Source organism: Palaemon carinicauda, chromosome 1, assembly GCF_036898095.1.
Source record: "Palaemon carinicauda isolate YSFRI2023 chromosome 1, ASM3689809v2, whole genome shotgun sequence".
NCBI lineage: Eukaryota > Metazoa > Arthropoda > Malacostraca > Decapoda > Palaemonidae > Palaemon > Palaemon carinicauda.
The window spans coordinates 69286482-69311585 of record NC_090725.1 but is presented as its reverse complement, the minus strand read 5'-3'; the positions used below and the strand labels follow the sequence as shown (position 1 = coordinate 69311585).

The 25104-nt window shown below is 36.8% G+C and overlaps 1 protein-coding gene across 1 annotated transcript in view; it reads left to right on the top strand.

Moving 5' to 3' along the window:
• The first annotated feature begins 1159 nt into the window (after nucleotides 1-1159).
• LOC137648750 (retinol dehydrogenase 13-like) overlaps nucleotides 1160-25104 on the top strand; it is a 1058070-nt gene continuing 1034125 nt past the window's right edge. Inside the window, exon 1 of the mRNA XM_068381836.1 lies at nucleotides 1160-1420. Coding sequence (XP_068237937.1) covers nucleotides 1290-1420 — 131 coding nt within the window. The 5' untranslated portion in view covers nucleotides 1160-1289. The remainder of the gene's footprint in view (nucleotides 1421-25104) is intronic.

Below are 25104 nucleotides of genomic sequence, written 5' to 3'. Positions count from 1 at the left end.
GTAACATTTCCTTCAAACAATGAAAAATGAAAATGAAATATTGTACCTAATGAATGTATATTCATCCTTGAAGTTGAACCTATGTATACTACAATATTTTAAAAATACAAAAACTAAATATTGCATTGTTCAAAATTGTTTCCTTTAAATAATGCAAACTAAAAATAAACTATTGAACCAAATGAATGTATTTTTATCCTTGACGTTTAATCTAGGTAATCTACAACTAGTTAAGGAGTAATTTGGGTCTTGAAGAAGTTCAGTTATAGTATATTGACTTCCTTGGCTTATGTCAGTTAAGACATTTTCACTGGATAGATGATAAGTGCATGCAGGTTGGGTTGACCTACTGGACGATAGTGACACAGAACCCAATGCTAACTGGTTTAATTGGCCCATTATAAGAATCCCATCAATAGCTTTTTTCGCATACAACTTTTGTGTCTCGTTCAGCTTTCTGTAGGATACAGCCCAGCTATCCGCATAAGTTGCGGCTTCGTCCTTCATGAGTTTCTGCTCTTTAATGAAATCTAAATGTTTGACAGCTTTTTGCAAATTTGATATTTAGTTGTATCATGAGTAACCCGCATTTTTCTCTTGGTACCTACAGTATTTCCAATTCCCTGGTCATCGCTCTCATCCAAATTACTATCTCCAGGTATCTGGATTTCTTGATCTCCTAAAAAATCATGCAACAAATCGAAATACCATAAACTTGGTTCGTACATTTTCAGACTTTTCCTTCTTTAATTCCCTCCTATAACAAGTTCTCATATTTTTTTAAACCATCTAGAGTGGCATTGCTAACTATTTCCTTCAAGTTATTCAACAGTACTTCCCATGCTTTATTTCGTTTGTTTTTATCTTTATATTCTTCGCTTTTCACTTTCCAAATCGCAGGTAAACTTCTGTATGTATCAATAAAACTTCTCCACTATTCAGTGTCATTTATATTTGCCATCACGTCTATTTAACACTTTATAAAGCAACTATTTCCAAAAGAACGTCCCTTTAAAGCAAGGACTGCACGCTATCAAACTAGGCTTCCAACTGATGTTGGTTGTGATGTTGTACAACTTGCCCATACACTGTCTAACATTTCATACAACCCAACCAAGTTGTACAACAAGTTGGATAATGTATGGCCCGCTTAAGATACCTGTTAGTTTAAGTTACGAGTGCACCGTAAACGCATTTATTTTTTTTTCTCTTCACCGTCAAGAAAAATTGCAATTTGCCATGGAATAGCGTTAAATTTAACACCTCCTAACACTCTCGTCATTCAGATAATGGAACAGCATCATAGGAGTCTAAACAAAGATACAAGTGTTCATAAAATGCATTTTTTATATCCTGTTGACTCCGATTGTCATAACATTGGAAAAAAGAATTTTTTTTTCAAGAACCATTGCCCCTTGAGGTAAGTCAAACCGTGGCAGTAAATGTTTACCTTCGCCAAATTCGTTGTTACAAAGGTTGTGTTTTGATAGGCGTGTATTTATTTGTGTGTATGTTTGATTGTTTAAGAATCGCATAACACGAAAACCATTTAACAGAATCTCATGAATTTGATTGTCGACGATCCAGGGACAATTTCAATAGATTTAGGGAGTGATTGGTTAACGGCCAAGGCCAGGAAAAGTTTAACAAACGTCTTTTTGCTATATAGTGGTCAATTTTTATCCGAGTTGCATGAAAACAGCGCCAAATGCGCATGATTCAATTGCCCATCTTGCGATGTGCCGTTTGCAAAGGTATGCGCTCTACCGAGTGTCCGTTCTAGTTTACGCATGTTACTTAAATGTTCATCTCCATAGTTCTTTTAAAATGATTCATCTCGGAATAGTTGCAATTGTTTCCTTTGAGCAATTTAACCTCAGCATTTGAAAGTTTAAACTTATTTAACTCAGCCTTTTATATGAGTTTCTGTGACCTTTCTTCCAATAGGATTTTCTCACTTTTTTTTTTTTTTTTTTTTTGCATAGGTCAATCTTTAAATGGAGCCATCTTTTTTCTACTGTGCCATGTGGAGGAATTATCTTCTTTGACAATTTTCGCTCTTCCTTTCTGAATTTGCCATGGGCATTTTTAGAAAAAAATATTGTCATGACTTTTTCCCCGTTCTAATCCTTGAAGGACTTCTTCTGTAGATAATGAGGAATTATTTTTATGAATGATTATTCACTTATTTTTATTTCTAGATTGGTGTTAACGGGACTCTATTTTGCCCATTAATTGCAGTCTGATCTTGGAGATGGTGGAGGATTATATTCGGGATCGAACCATACATATGTGCCGATAGTTAAGTGGGATTGGGTATGACTCTATGCCAGGCCAACTCGATGCCAAACAAGACTGCTTTTCTTCATTATTACACTCAAGAGGGCTAATGAGTCTTTGAGAATGTAACTTGAAAATATACTATGTAGCCTAATTCCTACACTGTTAGAAAAAAAAAAAACGTAATTTTAATAGGATATTCTCCGTAAAAATATACTGTTCTTAACCGTAATTCAGTAAAATACAGGCGACCGTAATTTTACCTTACTTTGTTATTATATTTTACAGGTTGGTGACCTTAATATCCCTTATTTACGTCAATATATCAGTTTTTAAAACGATAAAAATCCTGGAATAAATGTTGCCAAACTATTGCCGTTTTTTAAATGCAAATTTTTAACAGTTTCTTAGCTACCTGCCTGATTATCTATGATTCTACATGATTACCATACTTTAACTTTCAAATTGATGTTAACCTCTTTTGTGTACTTTAACGTTGCTAATAGCTTCACAATAAATTTGAAAATATTCTCTATAATAACTATTCCTAAATGGAATTCTCTTTGAAGATAGACGAAAGTGTAAGATTTCTGCCGTTCCACTTAACCCTGAGAGCCTAAAGTGAAAAGTTGTATAATGTGGTCCTTGTTATTATGCTTTATTGCCCAATAAAAAAGTGGGGTGCGTATTCACGCTCGTTTTCCATGTTAAAAGTAATGGCATCTACATTGGCTTCAAAATCTGCTGCTTGCGATTACGAGCAAGCAGTTACTGTATATTTGATATACAATAAAAGGGTGTTTTTTTTTCATTTAAGCCAAAGCTTTTATAGAAGGAGCAAGTACCGGATATGCTACTTTATATTAGTACTACTCTTGATTTACCCTGTTATTAGCAGTTTTTGTACCATTTGATCACCAATTTGATCTGATTTTGTACTAACACGGTATCTCCTCAAAGTTGAGTAAAATGTATAGAGCGGGGTTTACACGGGCGAGCAGCTCTTCGAGCCTGGCTCGACAACCCTGTGTTTAAATTGATGTTCGAGCGTGTAAACGGGCTATTTGGTTGTCAAGCGCGCTCTCCGAACGGCTCGATGGAAGTCAGGCTCATCTTTACTTTTGTGGGCGGAGCTACATTGTTTGACGAACGGTGTGAAGAAAGACTATATACTGAAGGAAGATAGGAATGCTCAGGCTTCTAACACACAAATGAGTGTGCTATGAAAAGATGCCAGATACTCCCATGCGAAACAAATGGCGCCATCTCTTGAGCGAGCAACCAAACATTCAGAGCGGTAATGCTTACGGGTATATAGGATGGAATTCGATTGTAAATTTTGCGACATATTTGTTCATAATTTGCATTACTATGTCAGTATATTTTACTCACATATTCATGATATTTTTAAATTTTAGGTAACTAAATTACAAATCATGTTTCTGTCTATTTTTCAGAAATTCAATAGCCATATCTCTTATGATTTAGTTATTTTTTTTGCAAATTTAAGTATTGTACAGTATATCACAACCATTTTTAAATGTTCTATACAATACCACATACGAATAAATCAAAACATACTGTATATCTGATTTGTTGAACTGAGCCACAAATGCTTATGTGTAGGCATACATTTAATTACAGTTTGTAGGCCACTGTAAGATGGAGAGATATTAGGTGTATAAAAACACAGTTGTATTTTATTTTTTATTGAAATGGAAAAGCATGATACACTCACGTATAGTTTAGTATTATAAACAAATAATTGTATAAATGTACAATCAGAAGGATCAAAATAACACAAAATTGTATCACACACAAAAATAATCATACGGGGGTTGGAAATAGAAATAAGGTAGCATACAAGCCAACAAAAAATGAAAAGCAAAAGAGATTTACTGTGGATGCATTTCCTTAATCTTACATCCAATATCAGTGGGGCTTACTCATTAGCATCACATACTGCATGTATTATACTGTTTGGACTCACCGTTCTTTGTCCTTAGGGAACCTGTGAAATACCAAATGAGGATCGGTTTCTTTTTGTTTATGGCACACAACACACTTGTGTGACTTCTTTACTGTCGGCGCCATTTTTTCGTTTGAGTCAACTATCAAATTCTGAATATAAACAAACAGACGACAAACGATGTAGACCTACAACGCCATCTGAAATCGGAGCAACCAACTATTGTGTTTACTTTGGAGTTGCCAACTAGCGTATTAACATTCTATTTTGAGCCTTCCTATCTTCCTTCAGTATATAGTCTTTCCTTCAGTATATAGTCTTTGGGTGTGAACGGCCGGGTGTCGAGCATCGAACCTCACCTGTCATTCAAACCTGGTAGAGGGAACATCTTCAAGGAAATGAATAATGGCTGCCATTAATAAAAGCAAGAAGGAGAAGGAAGTACTACTTGATTTCATACATGCTTCTCGGGCTCATCCAGCTTTATGGAAAGTGAAATCAAAAGAGTATTCAAATAAAGTAGCAAGAAACAAAGGAATAGCGGCTCTGCATGATATAATGAAAGAACTCGAGCCTGACTGCACAAGAGACGCCTTGACGAAGAAAATAAACTCTACGAGCAAGTTTTAGGAGAGAGCATAAGAAAATAGAAAGCTCGAAGACGTATGGGACCTCAGCAGATGATATATATGCGACATCACTTTGGTATTATGAGGAGATAACGTTTGTATTAGATCAGGATGTCCCACGAGAGAGCTGCTCTAATCTGGGGGATATTGACAACATGAATGATGAGGTGACAAAGAACTCACATACTTGATATTTTATTAACAGAAAGTAGGTCCATGTAATTCAGTTACAAATACTTTATCATAACAAAAGTAATACAGTTCCTTTATTTTTAATATTTGTATAATGTCATTCCACAAAACAGTAGCCTAGACCTACACTTTATTTTTTGGTTTACACGAAGTATTTTTGCCATGGTACTGCACCCTCATTATTAAAGAAATTTTTAAATTTCACACGTACGTCTTTAGCAACAAGCAAGTTGGTGTGTGAAAATTTCTCTCTTTTTAGGAACCAATCCTTCGTCCACTTTGATCTTTTTTTTTCCCTTCTCAGTGCCACTGCTAAAGCAATGTCTATCAAATCTTCCTGGTCGAGAGACATGTTGTTGTTTTAGCACGAGGCACACTGAGGCTCGATGTACTGTCTGAAAGCTCTTCGAGCCGTTCTACGAGTAGGTTCGACAACCGGGCTCGGCGAGCTGCTCGGCCATGTAAACCCGCCTTAAAACAGAACAGTTAGTAATTGCTATATAAACTTCTTATATTTAGAAGCATGTTGAACTTTTTAACTTTTATTTTATCTATTTTTTTTTAATATGTAATTAGACATCGAATTAGCCAGGCATCGTGTCGGCCACTTCGAGTCGGCTGTATCAATTTATACCATCCCCAGTCAAGTGAGGTTCGTTTGCAGTTGTAGTGACCTTTGTGGTTAACATCCCTGACTGGTGATCGCCAAACTAGGGTTAGAGTCCCTCTCAAACCCGTTAGTTCCTTTGAGCCTTGCAACCTCACCATTCTTGTGAGCTAAGGATGGGGGTTTTGGGGGAGCCTATAGGTCTTGGAGGAAAAATAATCCTCCTACCTCTATATAGGTCTACCCGTGGAGTCATCAGCAACCATTGCCTGACCCTCCTTGGTCCTAAAGAAATACGTTGTAATTAATTTCTTAATGATATTTGATAAACATAACTATTTCATCTTTTTGCTATGTATATACAGTAATTGTCGCTGTTGTCTTCACTGTAGATCTTTTTTTTTCTCATGACCCGAATTAACAAGAGACCCTAGCCTTGACAGAGGGATGCATTTACGGGGATTTATGAACTAAGCGAAAGCTTTTAATTTTAATTTAAATTTATATTTCTGATTGATAAGATTTATGCCATTTCTAAGTATTTTTTCTAATCCTTGGATTAACTTGCATGGTCAGTTATATTGTTATCTGTCCCCTTTTTCAGTTCCTTTTTAATCCTAAGATTAACTTGGGTCAGCACAGGTATCATTCCAGCCCAGGTGACAGGCCAAGAAGACCAAACCCTATAATTGCTTTCCTCACCCCGTAAACTTGATAAAAACCCTAAATTCCTCCACTGTGATAAATTCCACCCCCCACCCCCCACCCCCCATAGAGAAGTCCTGCTCTGGAGCCTTTAAAAATACGGCCCTAAGACTATACAATAAGCTCCCATTAGACATTCAAAAGATCGAAGATATTAAATCATTCAAGAAGAAACTGAAAACTTTCTTGTTCTCTAAGTGCTTTGATAGCGTGGATTTGACAAACGAGCTCTAAGCGGTGTGAATTGCTGAATGCTTTTGAACGATCATCATAAAAGAACTGTTGAGGTCCTGCAGAGAGTAGGGATCCCCTGCTGTATAGGACCAGAAAAGCAGCCAGTAAAGGAAACTAAAGTAAATGCTTTCAGTCTATATCGGCGAGGGAGAGGAAAAGTCCTCCAGACCTGGACAATTAGAATCTTCCGTATTAAACGCTCTTCCAAGTGGCTGCATTTGTAAACAGAAGAGAATCAAGTAAAACCAAGATAAGCTTTGGTAAGGGTGTAATTACCTTATTCGGGTACCAAATGGCCATACTAAAGATAAATCAATTCGCGAAAATATACAAGAAAGCTAGTTACTGAATATCGTAATACAAGACAACAATATACATCGAAATAGCCAACCGAAAAATAATAATGATAAAAACTGAAGTTTTCAGATTCTAATGCTGATCTAAAAGATCTTAAGTCAACAAGTTCTCAAAGGTGAAGAGGAGGAAAGCTTGGGCTAGCTCAACGAAGAATATTATGACAATACTGTACCAGGGTTAAAAGAATACGTCTGTACATGACTACGGAGAATGTAGCTCACTCGCCTGGTGGAAATGATCAGTCTTCTGAAAGCTCTGTAACTTTGATAAGGACATTGTGGAGGATTTATTTTTTGTTTTATTTTATTTTTTGTTTTTGCCAAATCCAGAGAGAGAGAGAGAGAGAGAGAGAGAGAGAGAGAGAGAGAGAGAGAGAGAGAGAGAGAGAGAGAGAGATATTGTGTTAGCGAGCGAAAGTAGTTAGGTTAACGATCGTTTGTGGTGAGAAAGACTGTTGGTTTAAATGAGATTGTTTGTTTACATTTTTTTAGTTAGGTTACGATAGTGGTGAATGTTTCTGAGCGAATGTTTTTTTGATTGACTGCTGATGGAGGCGGTTGTGTGTGTGATTGCTGGATTTACTATTATTCTTTATTACCAGCAAGGAAGTGCTTATCTATATTCAAAGTAAGTACAGTTTTGTTTATCTTTGCTTGTAGTGATTGTGAATGATAGGAACAATTTATTATTTATCTTTGATTATAGTGCGATAGTTAAGTTAGTTAGGAGTGTTCGTAAGTGTTTTTCTTTTTTATTTTTGGCAGGCCGTGATTCCTCCTTTGGAGAGAGTTCACTTGAATGTGAATGTTTACTCGATTGATGATGACTTGGCTTGTATAAGGAACTTGATAAGGCTGCTGAGATTTCGATAATTGTTGATGACCTGGACCGTATTAAATTCCGATTGCTGTTGTTGATGAGGACGATGACGATGATAATAAAACCCACCCCAATCAGGGAAGTAGCTGTGGCAAATTGCCACCCAGTGGACTGTTAACCACAAAACCGTGATATTGGTAGTTTGCCGTAAAAAGACAGTGGCAGTGTGTGGACGACTGTGTTGGTGTCCATAAACTATATATATATGTTTCTGTGTTTTGATGTTTGGGTTGTGGTAAATTTAAGTTTGTTTTGTTAGTGTTTAGTTTTAAGCTTTATTTATTTTGAGGGTTTATTTGAATAGTGGTATGATCAAGGTCTATTTTGTGTTACGTGTATGATTAGTGATAAGTGTGATTTATGGTTTATGATGAGCGTTTTAGTTTGTAAGGAAATATAGTTTTAAGGTCATGTTTTTGTTTATTTTGTCCTTTTGTCTAAGAGTCTGGTTGTAGATTACGTAAGGGGAAAGTTTGTTTTGTGGAGACCATTGTCGGTAAGTGTGATTCAGGGTGTGGGGGTTGTCCTTGCAACATCCCGCCACATTATTTTGGCGCCCGAACAGGGACTGCTGAGGCGGGACTGATAGCTGGACTCTTTGACGAAGGACTGATAGGATACGAATTTAGAATTAAGATTGAAGAAAAATGGAAGGTAAATACAAGGCTTTGGAGGAGGAATTGCGGCTGAGTAAGGAGCGTGAGGAGAAATTGTTGCAAGAGAATAAGTGGTTAAGGTGTGAGAATGAGGAGATGCATAGGAAACTGAGGGAAATTCAGGGAACTGTAGAGAGAGTGGAAGAGGGTGTTGAGATGAGGATGCGAGAGAATGAAGAACGAATGGAGAAACGAATGGAAGATATGATGGGGCAAGTCATGGGGATGATGAAAACTATAATGGGTGAAGGTGCAGTCGGAGGAGTGTCCTCAGCTTCGGGTAATGGGTTGGTAGTGGAAGAGAAGGTTAAGGTAGGTGATAATGGGAAAGGAAGTGATAGTGATAGTAGTAATAATGATTGTGATATTGAAGATAAGGGAATTAGGCATAGTAAGGATGAACAGAAAAGTGAGAGGAAAGATGAAAGGAAAGGTAAAAGTGATGTGAAGAAAGAGAAGAAAAAGTATCAGGCTGATAGCAAGGACGATCGTGAATGGGTGAAAGTGGTAAGTAAGAAAAAGGGTAAGAAGGGAATGGTTAAGGATAGGAATTTAAGTGTGGAAGTGGATTCATTATATTCAAATGAAGAAGGTAACAAGGGAGTAGACAGTGATGATAGCAGTGAGAATGAATGTGATGTGTGTAAGACTGTGTTTATGAGAGAGGTACCTCGGTGTGAAAGGTTCAATGAGCATAGCAGTAGGGATGTATATGATTTTTTCAAGGAGTATGAGAGGTATTGTCAGGATAAGTATGGTGATAGTAAAAGAGTTTGGGCTAGGGAGTTAGGAGAATATTTGACTGGGTATTTGTTGACGATGTATGGAGTGATAATGAGTGTAGGGGACGTTGATTATGAAAGTGTGAAAAAGAGAATAATTGAGCAGGTAAAACGTATGAAAGGGAGTGTTAAGTATAAGCGTAAGAATGATTTTGATGAAGCACGGATGAATGCAGGAGAAGCGATATCAATGTACGTATGTAGGTTGGAAACTTTAGCTAGGAAGAAGTATGGGGATGAAGGTATAAATGAGAATAAGGAGTTAATGAGGAAGTTTTTGGCTACTGTACCCGAGAATGTTGCTGAGTTTGTTAATTTGAAACGGAAGGAGAAAATGAGGTGGACGAAAGAAAGATTGACATGGGATGATATTTTAGAGATAGTTGAGGATTACGAGTTGGATAGGTGTATGAAAGAAAGTAAATCTGTGAGTGTAAGAACTGGAATGGAGGAAAGTGTGCCAGAATTTGTTAGTTTTAGAGATGCTGTTATGAGAGGACCGATGAGGGTAGCTGATAGTGTAGTAGATAGGAGTGTTAGGGCGAGTAATGTGGGAATACCTGTAAGGACAAATGAAGGGTTTAGGCAAGGGAATCAGGTTTGGAGGGATAGGAGTGCTAGTGCGCCGCAAGGTAGGTCAGGTAGTTGTATCCGTGAAGAGAAGTGTTATAGATGTGGGAAAGTAAGACATAAGAAGAATGAATGTAGATGGGCTCTAGGTGCTTGTTTTGGATGTGGTGAGGTAGGGCATAGAATTAGTGAGTGCAAGAAAGAGAAAGGGATAAAATGTTTTCGGTGTGGTATGACTGGGCACATAGCGAGTGGATGTCGGAGTAATCGTACAAATGTGATTTGCGGTAATTGTGGTAAGGATGGTCATTATGCTAGAATGTGCAAGGAGCCACGGGGTAAGTGTACTGAATGTGGTGCAGATGGGCATGTAGCTAGGGTATGTAGGAGGAAGGGAGTAAATCAGCCTGGATGTTCGGGAAACTAGAGTGTAAGAGGGTTCAGCTGGGTGAGTCCTCGAGTGTGTGCGGAGTGAATGTGATGCATGTTCGCGAAGGTTTACTACATGAAGACGTGATGGGCGAAAGAGCTTATGACTGCATGAGTGCAAAAGTAAATTTTAATGGAATAGAGCTAGTTGGTCTGATTGATACTGGTTGTGGTGTCAATTTAATGTTTAGGAATGCATACGATAAGGTAAGGGATGTGTGTGAATTTAGGGGGTGTAAAGGTGAAGTGAAAGGTATCGGTAATTTAAGTATGTCTGTGCAAGGAAAGTTACGTGAAAATGTTATGATTGGGGGGCTGATGATGGAAGATAATGATTTTTATGTGGTTGAGGGAGTAAATGACAAATACGATGTGTTGTTAGGTTATAACTTCTTGAAAAAATGCGGTATGATTGTACATCCTAGTGTAAATATGATAGAGATGAAAGTTAAGGGTAAATTTTGTGGGGAATTTTATTTGAATGAAGATGGTAGTGTATGTACGAAGGTATGGAAAGGTGTGCCGTTAATAGCAAAAGAAGGTGTTAAATTGTCAAAAGATGTGAGTGAGGTTGTCAGTGTAAAAGTTGCATGGCCGAATAGTCTGGGAATTGCCAATAGTGACAATTGTGAATATGTAGTGGAAGGTTCGGAAGCAAGTAATTTGGTGAAAGCAAGTGTGCGTGTGTATGATGGTATTTTGAATTTGCAGGAGCCGAAGGTGTATGTGAGCTTGTTGCCGACTGTAAGGAGGAAGAGAATACGGGGTATACGTGAGGGTGATTGCATGGGATGTATGTATACGTTGGTCAATGTAGAGGATGAAAGGTATGTTAAATTGAGACGTGTTATGACGGGTAAGATAAAGCTGGATGACGATTGGGACTATGAAAGTTTGAAAGAAAGAATTAATGTAGATGATAATACAAGTGAGGGAGAAAGGGAACAATTGTATAGGATGTTATGGGATAGACGGAGAGTTTTGAGTCGCGGTGACGAGGATTGTGGGGGATCAAAGCTGCCTGAATTTAAGATAGTTCTTAGTAATGATACCCCCATATATCAGCTTCCCCGACATTTTTCTCCGCCTATTGCCAGAGAAATAGAAGAGCAGTGCCAGGAGTTAGAGCAAATGGGTGTAATAGAAAGGAGCGAGAGTGCCTGGAATAGCCCTATTGTACCTGTAAGAAAGCCGGATGGAAGTTTACGTATGTGTATTGATTATAGGAAGGTGAATGAAGTAACTGTTAAAGAACGTTTCCCAATGAATGTAGTGTCTGACTGTGTGTATAAGATGCATGGTATGAAAGTTTTTACAATGTTAGATTTAGTTAGGGGCTATTACCAGATGCCTCTGGCAGAGGGGAGCAGGCCCATTACAGCATTTTCGAGTAGTAATTGTCATTATCAGTTTAAGAGATTAAGTTTTGGCCTTGCTAATGCGCCTGCTGCCTTCCAGAGGGCGATGAATGTAGTTTTGGCTGGGTTTGATAGACAGAAGGTGACTGTTTTTATTGATGATATTTTGATTGCTAGTGAGACTGTTGAGGAACACATGCAGTTGCTTGAAGCAGTATTAGAACGGTTGATAGAAGTTGGTGTGAAAGTTAAGCTTGAAAAGTGTACATGGTTGGCCGGGGAGGTGGAATTTCTTGGGCATGTGGTGAGTGAATCGGGTATAAGGAAGAGTGAAAAGTTTGTGAGTAAGGTGAGAGAGTTTCCACGTCCTCATACGGTGCGTGAGTTGAGAGGTTTTCTTGGGTTAATTGAATTTGGTCGGAAGTTTGTCAGAGATTGTTCGGGAATAGGGAAGCCTTTGAATGAGTGGACAGGTAAGAGAAATAGTACGAGACTGAAATGGGATGAGCGTATGATTGAAGCATTTGAAAACTTGAAAGAAGAGGCTGCGAGAGACGTCACTTTGGCTTTTCCCGATTATAGTGAACATGCGAGTATGCTAGAGTTATATACGGATGCTAGTGGGATTAGTATGGGTGGTTGCTTGGTTCAAATGCAAAGAATAAACGGAGATGAACAGTTGAGAGTGATAGCGTATGTAAGCAAAGCATTTGATAAGGCTGAGCGAAAGTATTCCACGATTGAAAGGGAGTTGGCTGCGATAAGGTTTTGCGTGAAAGCGTTGAAGGTATTTTTGTATGGTGTGAAATTTATTGTGCGTACTGACCATCAGCCCCTAGTGTACATGATTAGGAAAGAGTCTGTGAATGCTAGAGTTGCGAGGACAATAGAGGATTTGAATGAATTTGACTTTAAGCTAGAATATGTACCTGGGAGTAAGAACGTGATAGCAGATGCGATGTCAAGAATGCATGATAAGATAGAAGAGAGTAGCGAGAATGATAGTAATTTTGAAAGGTTGCCGGAAGATTTAATGGTGGTACAAAGTTTTGAAGGGGATGACATGGTGTATAAATGTATTTTGTGTGGGTTAAATAAGGTTAAATTAAAGGGTTTGAATAGGGATATACCTGTTAGTATAGATGAGCTTAGAATGAGTGTTAAGAATGAAGTATCGAAAGAAATGGCATATAAGGAGGAGGATAGTATGCTTGAGGGTGAATTGTTATCAAAAGTATTGTTGGTAGTAAGTATGTTATATGGTGTCACTGTTTATTTGTATTTTGGGTGGAATCGACCGATGCAGTACCGAGCAAATAAAGAGATTGAAAGGGAGTATATATTGAGGTTACAATGTAATGAAAGATGTTGCAAGTTGTTGAGTAAGAAGGAGGATTGTCCGAGTGATTTGAATCAGAGTGGTATGAGCATAGAAGATAGTGAAGATGACCATGGGTGTGATAAGGATGACCCTATTGATAGGAGAGTAAACATTTGTATGCATGGTGTAAAAGGAAGAATGATGACGTATGTGGGTATAAATGAGAATGAATACTGTAGTTTAATTGATACAGGTGCGCAAGTGTCATTAGTGAATATGTCTGTTATCAAGGAAATAGAGCGGTACAATTGGGAAGTGAAAAGGCAATGTACGAGTGTGAGAATTCATGGGATAGGTAAAGGAAGTTTGCTAGTTTGGGAAGAAGTGCGTTTGAAAGTAAAACTGGGAAGTATGGAGGTGGAATATAATTTTATTGTAATGGGAGAGAATGAGATGCCTAGTTGTTTTTTGATAGGAATTGACTTTTTAAGATTGCATGATTTATCAGTTGATATTGGTAGTGGTTTGCTTCTGAAGAATGGATGTGAAGTAGTTGTGATAGAAGATAATAGTGTATTTATGGCGAATTTTGTTGGCATGGTTGATATTACGAGGAGTGAGGATGATCTACTGACTAAAGAGGAGGTGGAAGAAATGCAAGATGAATGTGAGGAAATTAAAAGGTTATGTGAATGTATGTTGAATAGTATTGAGGTAGAAGAATGGCCGTCTGATTTAGAGGTGTATAAGAAAGTTAGTAAGAGACTTATTGTGTGTAAGAATATTGTTTATTTTCTACATAAAGGAATGGATGAAGATATATATGTTCCTGTGTTTCCAATGCATGCAGCAGTAAGTATGTGCATGTTAGTGCATGGCAGATATGGGCATATGGGTAAGAATAAATTATGGGAATGCATGCGTGAGAGATTGTTTACACCTGGGTTGAGTCAGATATGTAAGGATGTAGCGACTGCGTGTGAAGATTGCCAGAAAGGGAAGTATCAGAGAGTGCATGCTAATCCGCCTGTTTTGAGATTACGTATGAAAGAACCATTTGAGATGTTTGTGATTGATTGTGTTTCGTTGCCTGTGACTGCGAGAAGACATGTGGGAATGATTGTTATGGTTGATCACATGAGTAAATTTACCTATGCAATACCCATCAAGGATAAACGGAGCGAGACTGTTGCAAGAATGGTTGGTCAAGTGATGTTGCCGATGTGTGTGTGTAAGCCTGTGAGAATGTTAAGTGATAATGGCCCTGAGTTTGTTGGATGGGAGTTTGAGCAGATGTTAAGAGAATGGGGTATTGAACATGTGTATTCGACTCCTTATATGCCAAGTGCGAATGGGTTGGCTGAAAGGACTGTAAGAACATTAACTGAAATTTTGCGAATGATGAGTACATGTGGTAATGATTGGGATTTGTATGTTGGTAGAGCGTTGTGGGCTTACAATGCAACAGTGCATAAGAGTACGGGGATGTCTCCATGTAAGGTTGTGTTAAATTTTGAAAAGATAATAAGACCGAGGTTGGGTGTGTCGGAGGATGATAGAGATGTGTGGAGGAAAGCAAATAAGAGGTTTGAAAGCTTTAAAGTTGGTGAGAGAGTGATGAAAGAAGTAATTGAAAAGGGTAGAATGAATGTAAATAAGGTGCGTGATAAATTTGAAGGTCCCTATGAGGTGTTAGAAGTTGGTTCGAGTGGATTAAGTTACGTTTTGGGTAAGTTGTGTGTGGGTGGTATTGTGGAAAAAATTAGGGCCCACCACAACCAGTTGCGTAAATGGAAAGAGGTACCTAAGTATATCCAAGAGAATGGGATGAGTAAATGGTTGAAAAGGAACAAGGGTGAACCTAGTATGTATGAGGACTTAGGTCTGGAAGGTAAACAGTTGGTGTTAGTAGAATATAAGAAAAGGAAGAATACAAGAGCTTTAAGTAAAGATGAAAGAAAGGGAAATTTTATAAGTAAAAGTGAGAATAGAAATAAGTATGACAAGGGTGTAAATGTGCAAGTGTGTATGGAAGATAAATGTGTTAATACAGATGAATCATGGCTGAGTATGAATGATACCTATAGTGTGTGTGGCTTTTCCTTAGGTGATGTAAAAGAAAGGATGACGAATGCGAGAGTGAGAGATAGGAGAATGATTAGTAGCATGAGTGAATCTTTTACTGAAGTTGAGAATGTTTTTGATGAAATGGATGAACTGTTTACAGAAATGAGTGTAATTATAGGGCCAGATGAGAACGAGGTAGATATGATTGTACATGATATATTAGATGATAGGGATTTAGATAGGAATAGTGTTAATGTAGCGAATGATTGTGATAAGGAAGAAGTGAATGAGAGAGTATATGGAGGCCCAGTTACTCGGAGTAGAGGTCCCGTTCCCGACTGCAACTGGGTTATGAAAAAAATAATGTAAGTGTTGTGTGAGAAGGATTTGGCAAAGTAAGGGGGGAGGAATGTGGAGGATTTATTTTTTGTTTTATTTTATTTTTTGTTTTTGCCAAATCCTGAGAGAGAGAGAGAGAGAGAGAGAGAGAGAGAGAGAGAGAGAGAGAGAGAGAGAGAGAGAGAGAGAGATATTGTGTTAGCGAGCGAAAGTAGTTAGGTTAACGATCGTTTGTGGTGAGAAAGACTGTTGGTTTAAATGAGATTGTTTGTTTACATTTTTTTTAGTTAGGTTACGACAGTGGTGAATGTTTCTGAGCGAATGTTTTTTTGATTGACTGCTGATGGAGGCGGTTGTGTGTGTGATTGCTGGATTTACTATTATTCTTTATTACCAGCAAGGAAGTGATTATTTATATTCAAAGTAAGTACAGTTTTGTTTATCTTTGCTTGTAGTGATTGTGAATGATAGGAACAATTTATTATTTATCTTTGATTATAGTGCGATAGTTAAGTTAGTTAGGAGTGTTCGTAAGTGTTTTTCTTTTTTATTTTTGGCAGGCCGTGATTCCTCCTTTGGAGAGAGTTCACTTGAATGTGAATGTTTACTCGATTGATGATGACTTGGCTTGTATAAGGAACTTGATAAGGCTGCTGAGATTTCGATAATTGTTGATGACCTGGACCGTATTAAATTCCGATTGCTGTTGTTGATGAGGACGATGACGATGATAATAAAACCCACCCCAATCAGGGAAGTAGCTGTGGCAAATTGCCACCCAGTGGACTGTTAACCACAAAACCGTGATATTGGTAGTTTGCCGTAAAAAGACAGTGGCAGTGTGTGGACGACTGTGTTGGTGTCCATAAACTATATATATATGTTTCTGTGTTTTGATGTTTGGGTTGTGGTAAATTTAAGTTTGTTTTGTTAGTGTTTAGTTTTAAGCTTTATTTATTTTGAGGGTTTATTTGAATAGTGGTATGATCAAGGTCTATTTTGTGTTACGTGTATGATTAGTGATAAGTGTGATTTATGGTTTATGATGAGCGTTTTAGTTTGTAAGGAAATATAGTTTTAAGGTCATGTTTTTGTTTATTTTGTCCTTTTGTCTAAGAGTCTGGTTGTAGATTACGTAAGGGGAAAGTTTGTTTTGTGGAGACCATTGTCGGTAAGTGTGATTCAGGGTGTGGGGGTTGTCCTTGCAACATCCCGCCACAACATCTTCGCCGTCATGGCTTCACTTTTAATTTCATTTTATTCTTTATTTATAATCAGGAATATTGGCATTAATGACCTTCAATCTCAGAATGCCAGAAAATCCAAATATAATCAATCAGGCACGGAGTTTGCTGAAAAGTCCTACTGCACCTCTTACATCGGTTAAAAGTTTAGGAGAAGATTTGCGAAAATTTTAACTGATTTTGAAGATATAACTTCAAGGTTTAATTATTCAAATGATAAGAAATTCATATTCTTGCTTAGGCAACAGGTATCTGGTAGGGCGCTGATATTGATAACTTTTTTGGAGTTGTATTTAAGGGATCATGTTCATGCTAAAGATTTACTGACTCGTGCTCTTGTCTCTAATGACAGATGTCATAAAGCAACCCTCTGAAATGAAATTGGAATATTGCAATAATCTACTTGAGTACATTTTAAAAATAAAAACCATAACCGATACTGTTAGTCGGTTGAAACTTTATGCAAATTCCCTTTTTTTTAGTTTGTTAATGGTTTAACAATCCTAGCTCAAAATCCTTTCTAAATTATTTTTATTGAGACATCAGACAGGTGCTTAATTTCCCATCAAAATCACCTGAAGTCAAAACCCAGCTTAGAATCTACCGCATGCTATGCAGTGAATGTTAAGTATAAGAAAACTGGTATTTGTTTACTGCCAAATTATGCCAAGATATTACTTCTACTTTACTTTTAGAGGTTTATTTCTCGCCCTCCATCAAACACTAAAGGTCTGTTCAGGCGGGCCTTGGTGTATGAAAAAATAATTCCTTTCCAGTTAATATTTTGCTCTGTATCATTATCAGTTATTTCGCTAGCATTTGTATTCAGGCTTAATAGTTTTCAGGTCACTATTATAACACTTTCTAAAAAGATAAGTCTTCAGGTTTTTCTTGAAGGCAGCCACATTTGTGCTATTCTTGACATCGAGTGGAAGGTCGTTAAAGAGTCTCGGTGCAGCATAACTGAACGTTCTTCCTCCTATTGCATGATTCACACTAATTTCGAATAGTCTGTGTGGGTCATCTGTATGTCTAACTCTTACAGTGGCGCTGGTAGCTTCAGGGTAGGGGATCAAGCAATCACGAAGATATTTAGGCTTATCACCTGTAAGTGCTTTGTGAGTCAACAAGCAAATTTTAAATTCAATCCTAGCCTTAACAGGTAACCAATGTAGATCGATCAGTGCAGGAGTTATTCTCTCCCGAAATTTAATGCCTTTTATCAGTCTAGCCGCCCGGTTGTGCACATTTTGAAGCTTCCTTAGTAGTGTATTGGGCAATTTGTAGTACAGAGAATTGCAATAATCAAGCCTTGATATTACATGACTCACCACTAAAATTTTTGTACTGCCCTCTGTTAAATATTTTCTAATAAATGCTATGTTTCTCAGGTGATAGTTACACACTTTCACTGTGTTCACAATTTGGTCCTTCATTGACAAATTAGTCTATCAGTACACCCAAATTTTTCACAACAGGCACAATCCCAACATCAGCATCACCAATTTTTATACTTTGAATTAACTGGTAATTCTTCAAAGCCACCCTTGTGCCGAAAAACATACATTCTGTTTTATCATCATTTAATTTGAGCTTTTTCCTCTGCATCCATGTATTTATTTCAGTCATTATCTCATCAATTTTCTTCCCTGTATCTTGTATTGTTGAAATTGAGAGGTAAAACTGAGTATCATCTGCATATAGTTTAAAACCCACTTTTTGTTTTTTCAAGATGTGTGATAGCTCGATAGTATATATGTTAAACAAGATAGGGCCCAGGACACTACCCTGTGGTACACCCTTCATAAGTATTCTCTCATTGGATCGGTTTCCAGAAACTTCTACAATAGTCTTCCTGTTCACTAAGTAACTTCGCAAAAATTTCAGTGCTTCCTGAGTCACTCCAATAGACTTCAAGTCGTCAAGTAAGTATTCGTGCACAACAGTGTCAAAAGCAGCACTAAGATCTAACATAATTAAAATTCCACACTTTCCCCCATCAAGAAGACCTATCATATCATTCATTATTGAGCACAAAGTAGTTTCTGTAGAATGATTAGCTCTGTAGGCCGATTGATTTTCCGGGAATACCTCTAACTCGTCAATATGCGCCCACAATTGCTCACTTATGACTTTTTCAATAAGCTTTGACATGTAGGATAAATTTGAAATGGGCCTATATGAATTTAGCTCATTTACATCACCTTTCCCTTTGTAAATTGGTTTGATCAACGCAGTTTTTTCACAGCTAGGAAAACAGGATTGCGATATACTTAGGTTAATTATGTTCAGGTAAATATTATATACGACTTGTTTGTTTGGAGCTTCACTTATTGAACTGTTTGGGAAAGGGTCGTTTCCACAATATGTATTCTTCATCTCTCTCATAACCTTTAACAAGTCGCACATATTTATCTCCCTAAATTTTATTAACTTCTTTCCCTCCTTCACTGGCATAGCTGACTGTCCCTCCAAGTGATTTTGGGGGAAGCCTCTATAGATTTTATCAATTTTTTCACTAAAGAATATAGCAAAACTCTCTGCACAAACATTGTCAGGCAAGACATATTTTTTCTTTAATCCCATCAAATCATCAAGGTTTTTATGAAAGTCCTTCATGTTATTAGTTTTTTTACATTCGCCGTTGTAGAATTTTCTTTTTGTTTTTTCTAACAGGATGTTATAGTCATTTCTGGCCTTATTATATAGATTTCTGGCTTGTAAGGATTTGGCTCTTTTCCATCTACCTTCCATCTTACGTCTGTGTCTTTTTGCCTTTAATAGTTCACTATTATACCATCTAACATTTTCGCGTACCACTATTTGTTTGTTCTTTATGGGACACATGGTATCGTACATTTTTCCAAAATTGTCGTTGTATTTCTTGGTATAGCACCCAACACATTCTATGTCTACCATATGTTCACATTGTGTGTTCACACAAGACCTTTGCGCTACACTAGCTTCAATAAAATTCTCAGCATCAAAATTTTCCCGTTCCCTATATGGGATCCATTTTTTCAATACTCTGGTGCAATTTATATTAACATTAAAGGTGATGAGTTTATGTGTTTTTGAGATCTCAAAGTCTGGTTCCACTTCAAGGTTTTTTATTAGGTCTGAGTCTTTTCCACATATGACCAAGTCGAGTGTATGACCACCTACTGACGTTGATACCAAAACACTGTTTATTAAATTAAACATCTCAAATACTTCCTTGAATTCTTTAGCCTTATTATCATTTTCATCATCTACCCAACAGTTGAAGTCTCCACCAATTAATGTATTTTTAATATCGTCCACCACACCCACAAGAATACTAAATTCTTCAATGAATTTAGTCATATTACTCGCTGGTGGTCTATATAATGATATTATATTCAATACCTTATTGTTTCTTGTCAGTTTTAAACAGATATATTCAAACGTTTCAAATACCATTTCATTCATGATAGAAACCCTAGAGAAAGTTTTCGACACAAAGACACCCACTCCTCCTCCAGTTTTGTTCTTTCTTGGTACGTGATAGAAATCATGAGTACACGGCGTCATCTCCTGAATCTTTGAGTTATCACTAATATTTCCCTGCAACCAAGTTTCCGTTAATAAGCATATATCTAATTCCATTTCGTTTATAAGATTTCTAATCTTTAAGGTTTTATTCCCCACCGATTGAATATTTATCAGACCACACTTAACCAATGGGCTAGACTCCATGATCGGTTCTATTTTTTATCCTGGTAAGCTCCTCCTTGTATACTTTACAGTTATCATCATATGTCCTATGATTCGTATCATTGTAATTCCTCATTGTGCAGTTATGACACTTTAACGTATTTACATTACAATCCGTGGTTCGATGATCCTGGCTACACTTGGCACATACCTGAGTCTTGCTACAATTTTCAGCAGTATGACCAAATTCTTGGCATTTATAACACTGAAATACATTGTAGGAATCATAGATTTTACAGCATCCTCCAAGCGTGGTATATACTCTATCATCTCTTTTACGGAAGACTTTCCTGATAGTTGGACTACACTTTATAATGACGTGTAATTTACCGCTTTGTCTTGATTTAAACTTCCTGATCAATTTAAAGTCTTCTTCATTTTCACATATATCATTCAACCATTCATTCTTCTCCATTATACTGGCAATTATATCATCTTCATTTTCATCAATATTGCAATATTGTTTTCCTCTATTATTTTTTTTTTCAGGCTTTAAAACAATTCGCCACATGGTAAAAAAGTTGAAAATTATTAAAAACTATAGAATTATAAAAAACCTAGCCTGGTTTCCTCATTAAACGACCTGACGCCGACACCAACATGGCCAACCAAACATTAGTTCGTGATGCCAGCGTACATATGATATATAATCAAAATATATACTAAAATGAAAATGGAGTAATTACTCAAAGTGGCCACACTTAAATTATTACTCCATTTTTAATTTAGTATATATTATGAATATAAAATGTACGCTGGCATCACGAACTTCTGTTTGGTTGACTATGTTGACGATGTCAGTTTCATGTCGTTTAGTGAGGAAACCAGGCTAGATTTTTTTTATAATGCTATAGTCTTTTTTTTTTAATTACATTTCAATTTTCTTCCTTTGAGGCGAATTGTTTTCAATTGGAAAAAATAATAGAAGAAAACACTTAATACATAAAAACTAGCTTTGCATAATTCAGTAGTATATGGAGAGCGTGGTCTTGTAAAAATATACCCGAAAACTTTAGACCTTGTTCTAAATGCACTAAATCAGCAGATAAAGATTCGGATCACCCAATTTTCATAAAATGTGCTGATTTAATCATATACCGCTAACAAATATAAGTTTCGTTTCCATGCGTCCAAGAATGGCACTTTAGTTTTTTTTTTTTTTGTGATTATAGAATTTGCCGTCTGAAGATCCTAATAGTCTCGATTTTTTACTAAAACCAGAGCTGTGCCTAAATTTCATCGCTTTCAAAGTTAACGACCTTCCACTCGATGTCAAGAATAGCAATAATGTGGCAGCTTTCAAGAAAAACCTGAAGACTTATCTTTTTAGAAAGTGTTATAATAGTGACCTGAAAACTATTAAGCCTGAATACAAATGCTAGCGAATTAACTGATAACGATACAACAAAATATTAACTGGAAAGAAATTATTTTTTTCACACACCAAGGCCCGCCTGAACAGACCTTTAGTGTTTGGTGGAGGGCGAGAAATAAACCCCTAAAAGTAAAAGTAAGTAATTCTTGCCAGTATCAGTTGAAGGACCGTATCCTACTCTTAACGAAAATAACTTTTAATGTTGTCAATGACAATGTTATATAATATATTCAAATTTAGAAAATGATACGAATGATATGCTTAATAAGGGCTGTAACTTTTATGTTAACTGATAATCATATTGATGATTGTGATTCGGATGAAATGAATAGTCAGCTGATTAGGTATGCCCTTGAAAACACTAAGAGAGGAGGAGGGTAGATTGGTAATGCCTCTTCTTTGGAACTCGAGTCTAAGGTTTCGTAATTGTTTGATGATAATGAGGGCTTCTCCAGGTTAATTTTAAAGGGATTTTTCATTGAAAGTGATAACCTAAGTGTCGTTGATGTGTTTCTTGCTGGAATCTATATATTTCCTCAGCTTCAAGTTTTCAGATTAATGATACACCAGGCACACAGACAAATTAATACGATTTAACAACATAACACAAGATATCACCAGAATTATCAAGAGCTAAAAAAAAAAAAAAAAAAAAAAAAAAAAAAAAATACGCGATGGATCCTATGCCAATATCTGAAGTAATTGGAGAGAGAGACTTTTCTAGTCTAGCCGAAATAATAATGAGAATAGCAAATGCAAGCATTGATGAATGTAAGTTTCCCATAGGCTATCTGAGAAGATGGCTATAGTCACAGCAGTTCTGAAAAATGCACTGGACTACCAGGAATTAAGCTCACATAGACCTATGTCAAATCTATCCTTTATCTCAAAAGTGCTTGAATATGTAATTCTTGAACAACTAGTCAGCCACTTAGAAGTAATAGAAGCTTTGCCTGACAACCAATCTGCTTACAGAAAACTATACTCTACGGAGACAGCCATCTGCCCTGTTGTAAATGATATGCTAGAAATGATGGATGAAAATAAATGTGGTATTTTAATATTGCTCGATCTCAGTGCAGCTTTTGATACAGTTGTGCATGAACTACTACTAAATGATCTACGGTCCATCGGCGTTGAAGATCAAGCTTTCGAATACCTAAAAGACTACTTGGTTGGTAGAAATTACTGTGTACAAATTGGAAACTCTTATTCATCATATGAACCCTTAAACAGAGGGGTACCCCAGGGGAGTGTACTTGGCCCAATCTTATTCTGTATCTATACTATTGGTCTATCGAAAATGCTACAAAGGCATGGCGTGAAGTTTAAACTATTTGCAGATGACACACAATTTCACTTCTCCATAAATGATATACATGACACTACTGAAACTCTAAACCGAATCCTTGATAATGTTAGAGAATGGATGGCATTTAAGCAACTAAAATTAAATGAGAACTAAACTGAATTCATGGTGGTGGGCAAGAGAAACAGCGTGAGAAACTAAGGTGATATTCAAATGAACATAAATAATGACTCGGTTCCGATTTCTAGTAAAGTTCGAGATCTAGGTGTATTTCTTAAACTGTAAACTGTCTCTAAATGCCCAAATAAATAATGTAATAAAAAGTGCTGGTTATCATCTAAAAAATATTGCGTTTATAAAAAAGTATCTAGAAGAAAATTCTGTTAAGAAACTTGTGATAAACCGTGTTATTACCAGGGTTGACTATTGCAACTCTATCTACTACAATTTACCTAAAGTCCAACTTAAGAAATTACAAAACATAATAAACAGAGGAGCAAGACTGATAAAAGATGTCCCAATTAGAGAAAGAACCACCCCTATACTAATTAATTTACACTGGCTGCCGATTAAAGCGAGAATTGAATTTAAAATATGTACAATAACCCACCAAGTTATGAGAAGCAGTCGTCCAGAATACTTGAGAGAGTTGCTACATATTGCGCAGCCAATGGATCGTGTCGACCCGAGGATGGTTATAGATGGATTCAAACTGTTGGAACCTAGATTTATGTCCACTTTGGACTCCAGAGCCTTTAAATGTGCAGCCTCGAGACTATATAATAAGCTCCCACGAAACATTCGAATGATTGAAGACATTAAGGCTTTCAAGAGGAAACTAAAGACTTTCTTATTTCATGAGTCTTTTGACAGTGACGATTTAACAGTAAATGAACAATATGTGACTTGGAAAGATAAATACTGTGAACGAACAAGGTAAAACGACAGTGGAGGTCCTGTAGAGAGTGGGCTTCCCCTGCTGTATGGGACCGGAAAAGCAGCCATCAAAGTAAAGTAAGTAAATGAACGATGATTATTCCTTTTCTTCATACTTTATTCACTATAGTACTGCTTCGACAAAACTTAGTCTTTATCAAGTAGTTGCTGGTTTACACAAGTTTACCATTCCTTTCATAAATCAGCTTCAACAAATATTACGATTGATAAGTTGAGATTATATTCTAAGGAACCTATAAGACAAATCTGATGGAATTAGAGAAGGTCAAAGAAGCTTTGCTGCTGATAGAGAAATCATTAGATTAACAAAAGACAGCTGGTATCATTCAAAAGATCAGTAACCTCCCACAATTCTTGGAGAAACACACCAAGCATTCGTTTTTGCTCCGCATGAATAGCTTTAAGATGGATCGCGTGACTTCGAAGCGTCACGTAGTTTTCTTGTCAAATTTAGTTGAGAAAAACTTTAATATACTAATCACTAATCGTACATCATAACACAAGAATTCATTCCGGTCCATGTTTGAATCAAAACTTGTCTTCAGCATTTTTACATTTGAGATTTGATAAAAAACTCTTGTTTTATTTTTTATCATTGTAAAGCTTTCAGTCAAATCGCTTTGAATGAGTTGGCTGATGTTCTCATGGTTTCGCAATGTAGCAAACCAAGATTTCAGTATGGTAGGTTATCGTAAAGTGCGGCTCGCCTTTGAGTTACGTTGCTTCCATATAATTCTGCTTCTGGGTTTATATATTATACTAATTTCGGATGCTGTTGTGACCCCTTGGAAATTAGAGAATTAAAAAGACTAAGTACATTCACTCTGTTATATGAATAATTTTCAGTTTCGATGAGTAATGTAGAGGATCTTTAGTTTTTGCTCTATATGTTTAGCTTTAAACAGTTTGTGACCAATAACTTGGATCTGCAGGATAAAATACAAGCAGTTTGACACCAAGACTTCTCCTGGCGGGAAGCTCCTTGGTCTTGCAAGGAATACAGAAGAAGACACATTGTCTTCCGATACTCGTTCTCCTGGGGCACAATGGTGAGTGGCGGTGGAAGCGGTCGACAGGTGTAACAACCGTGTGTCACACAATTGTACATAA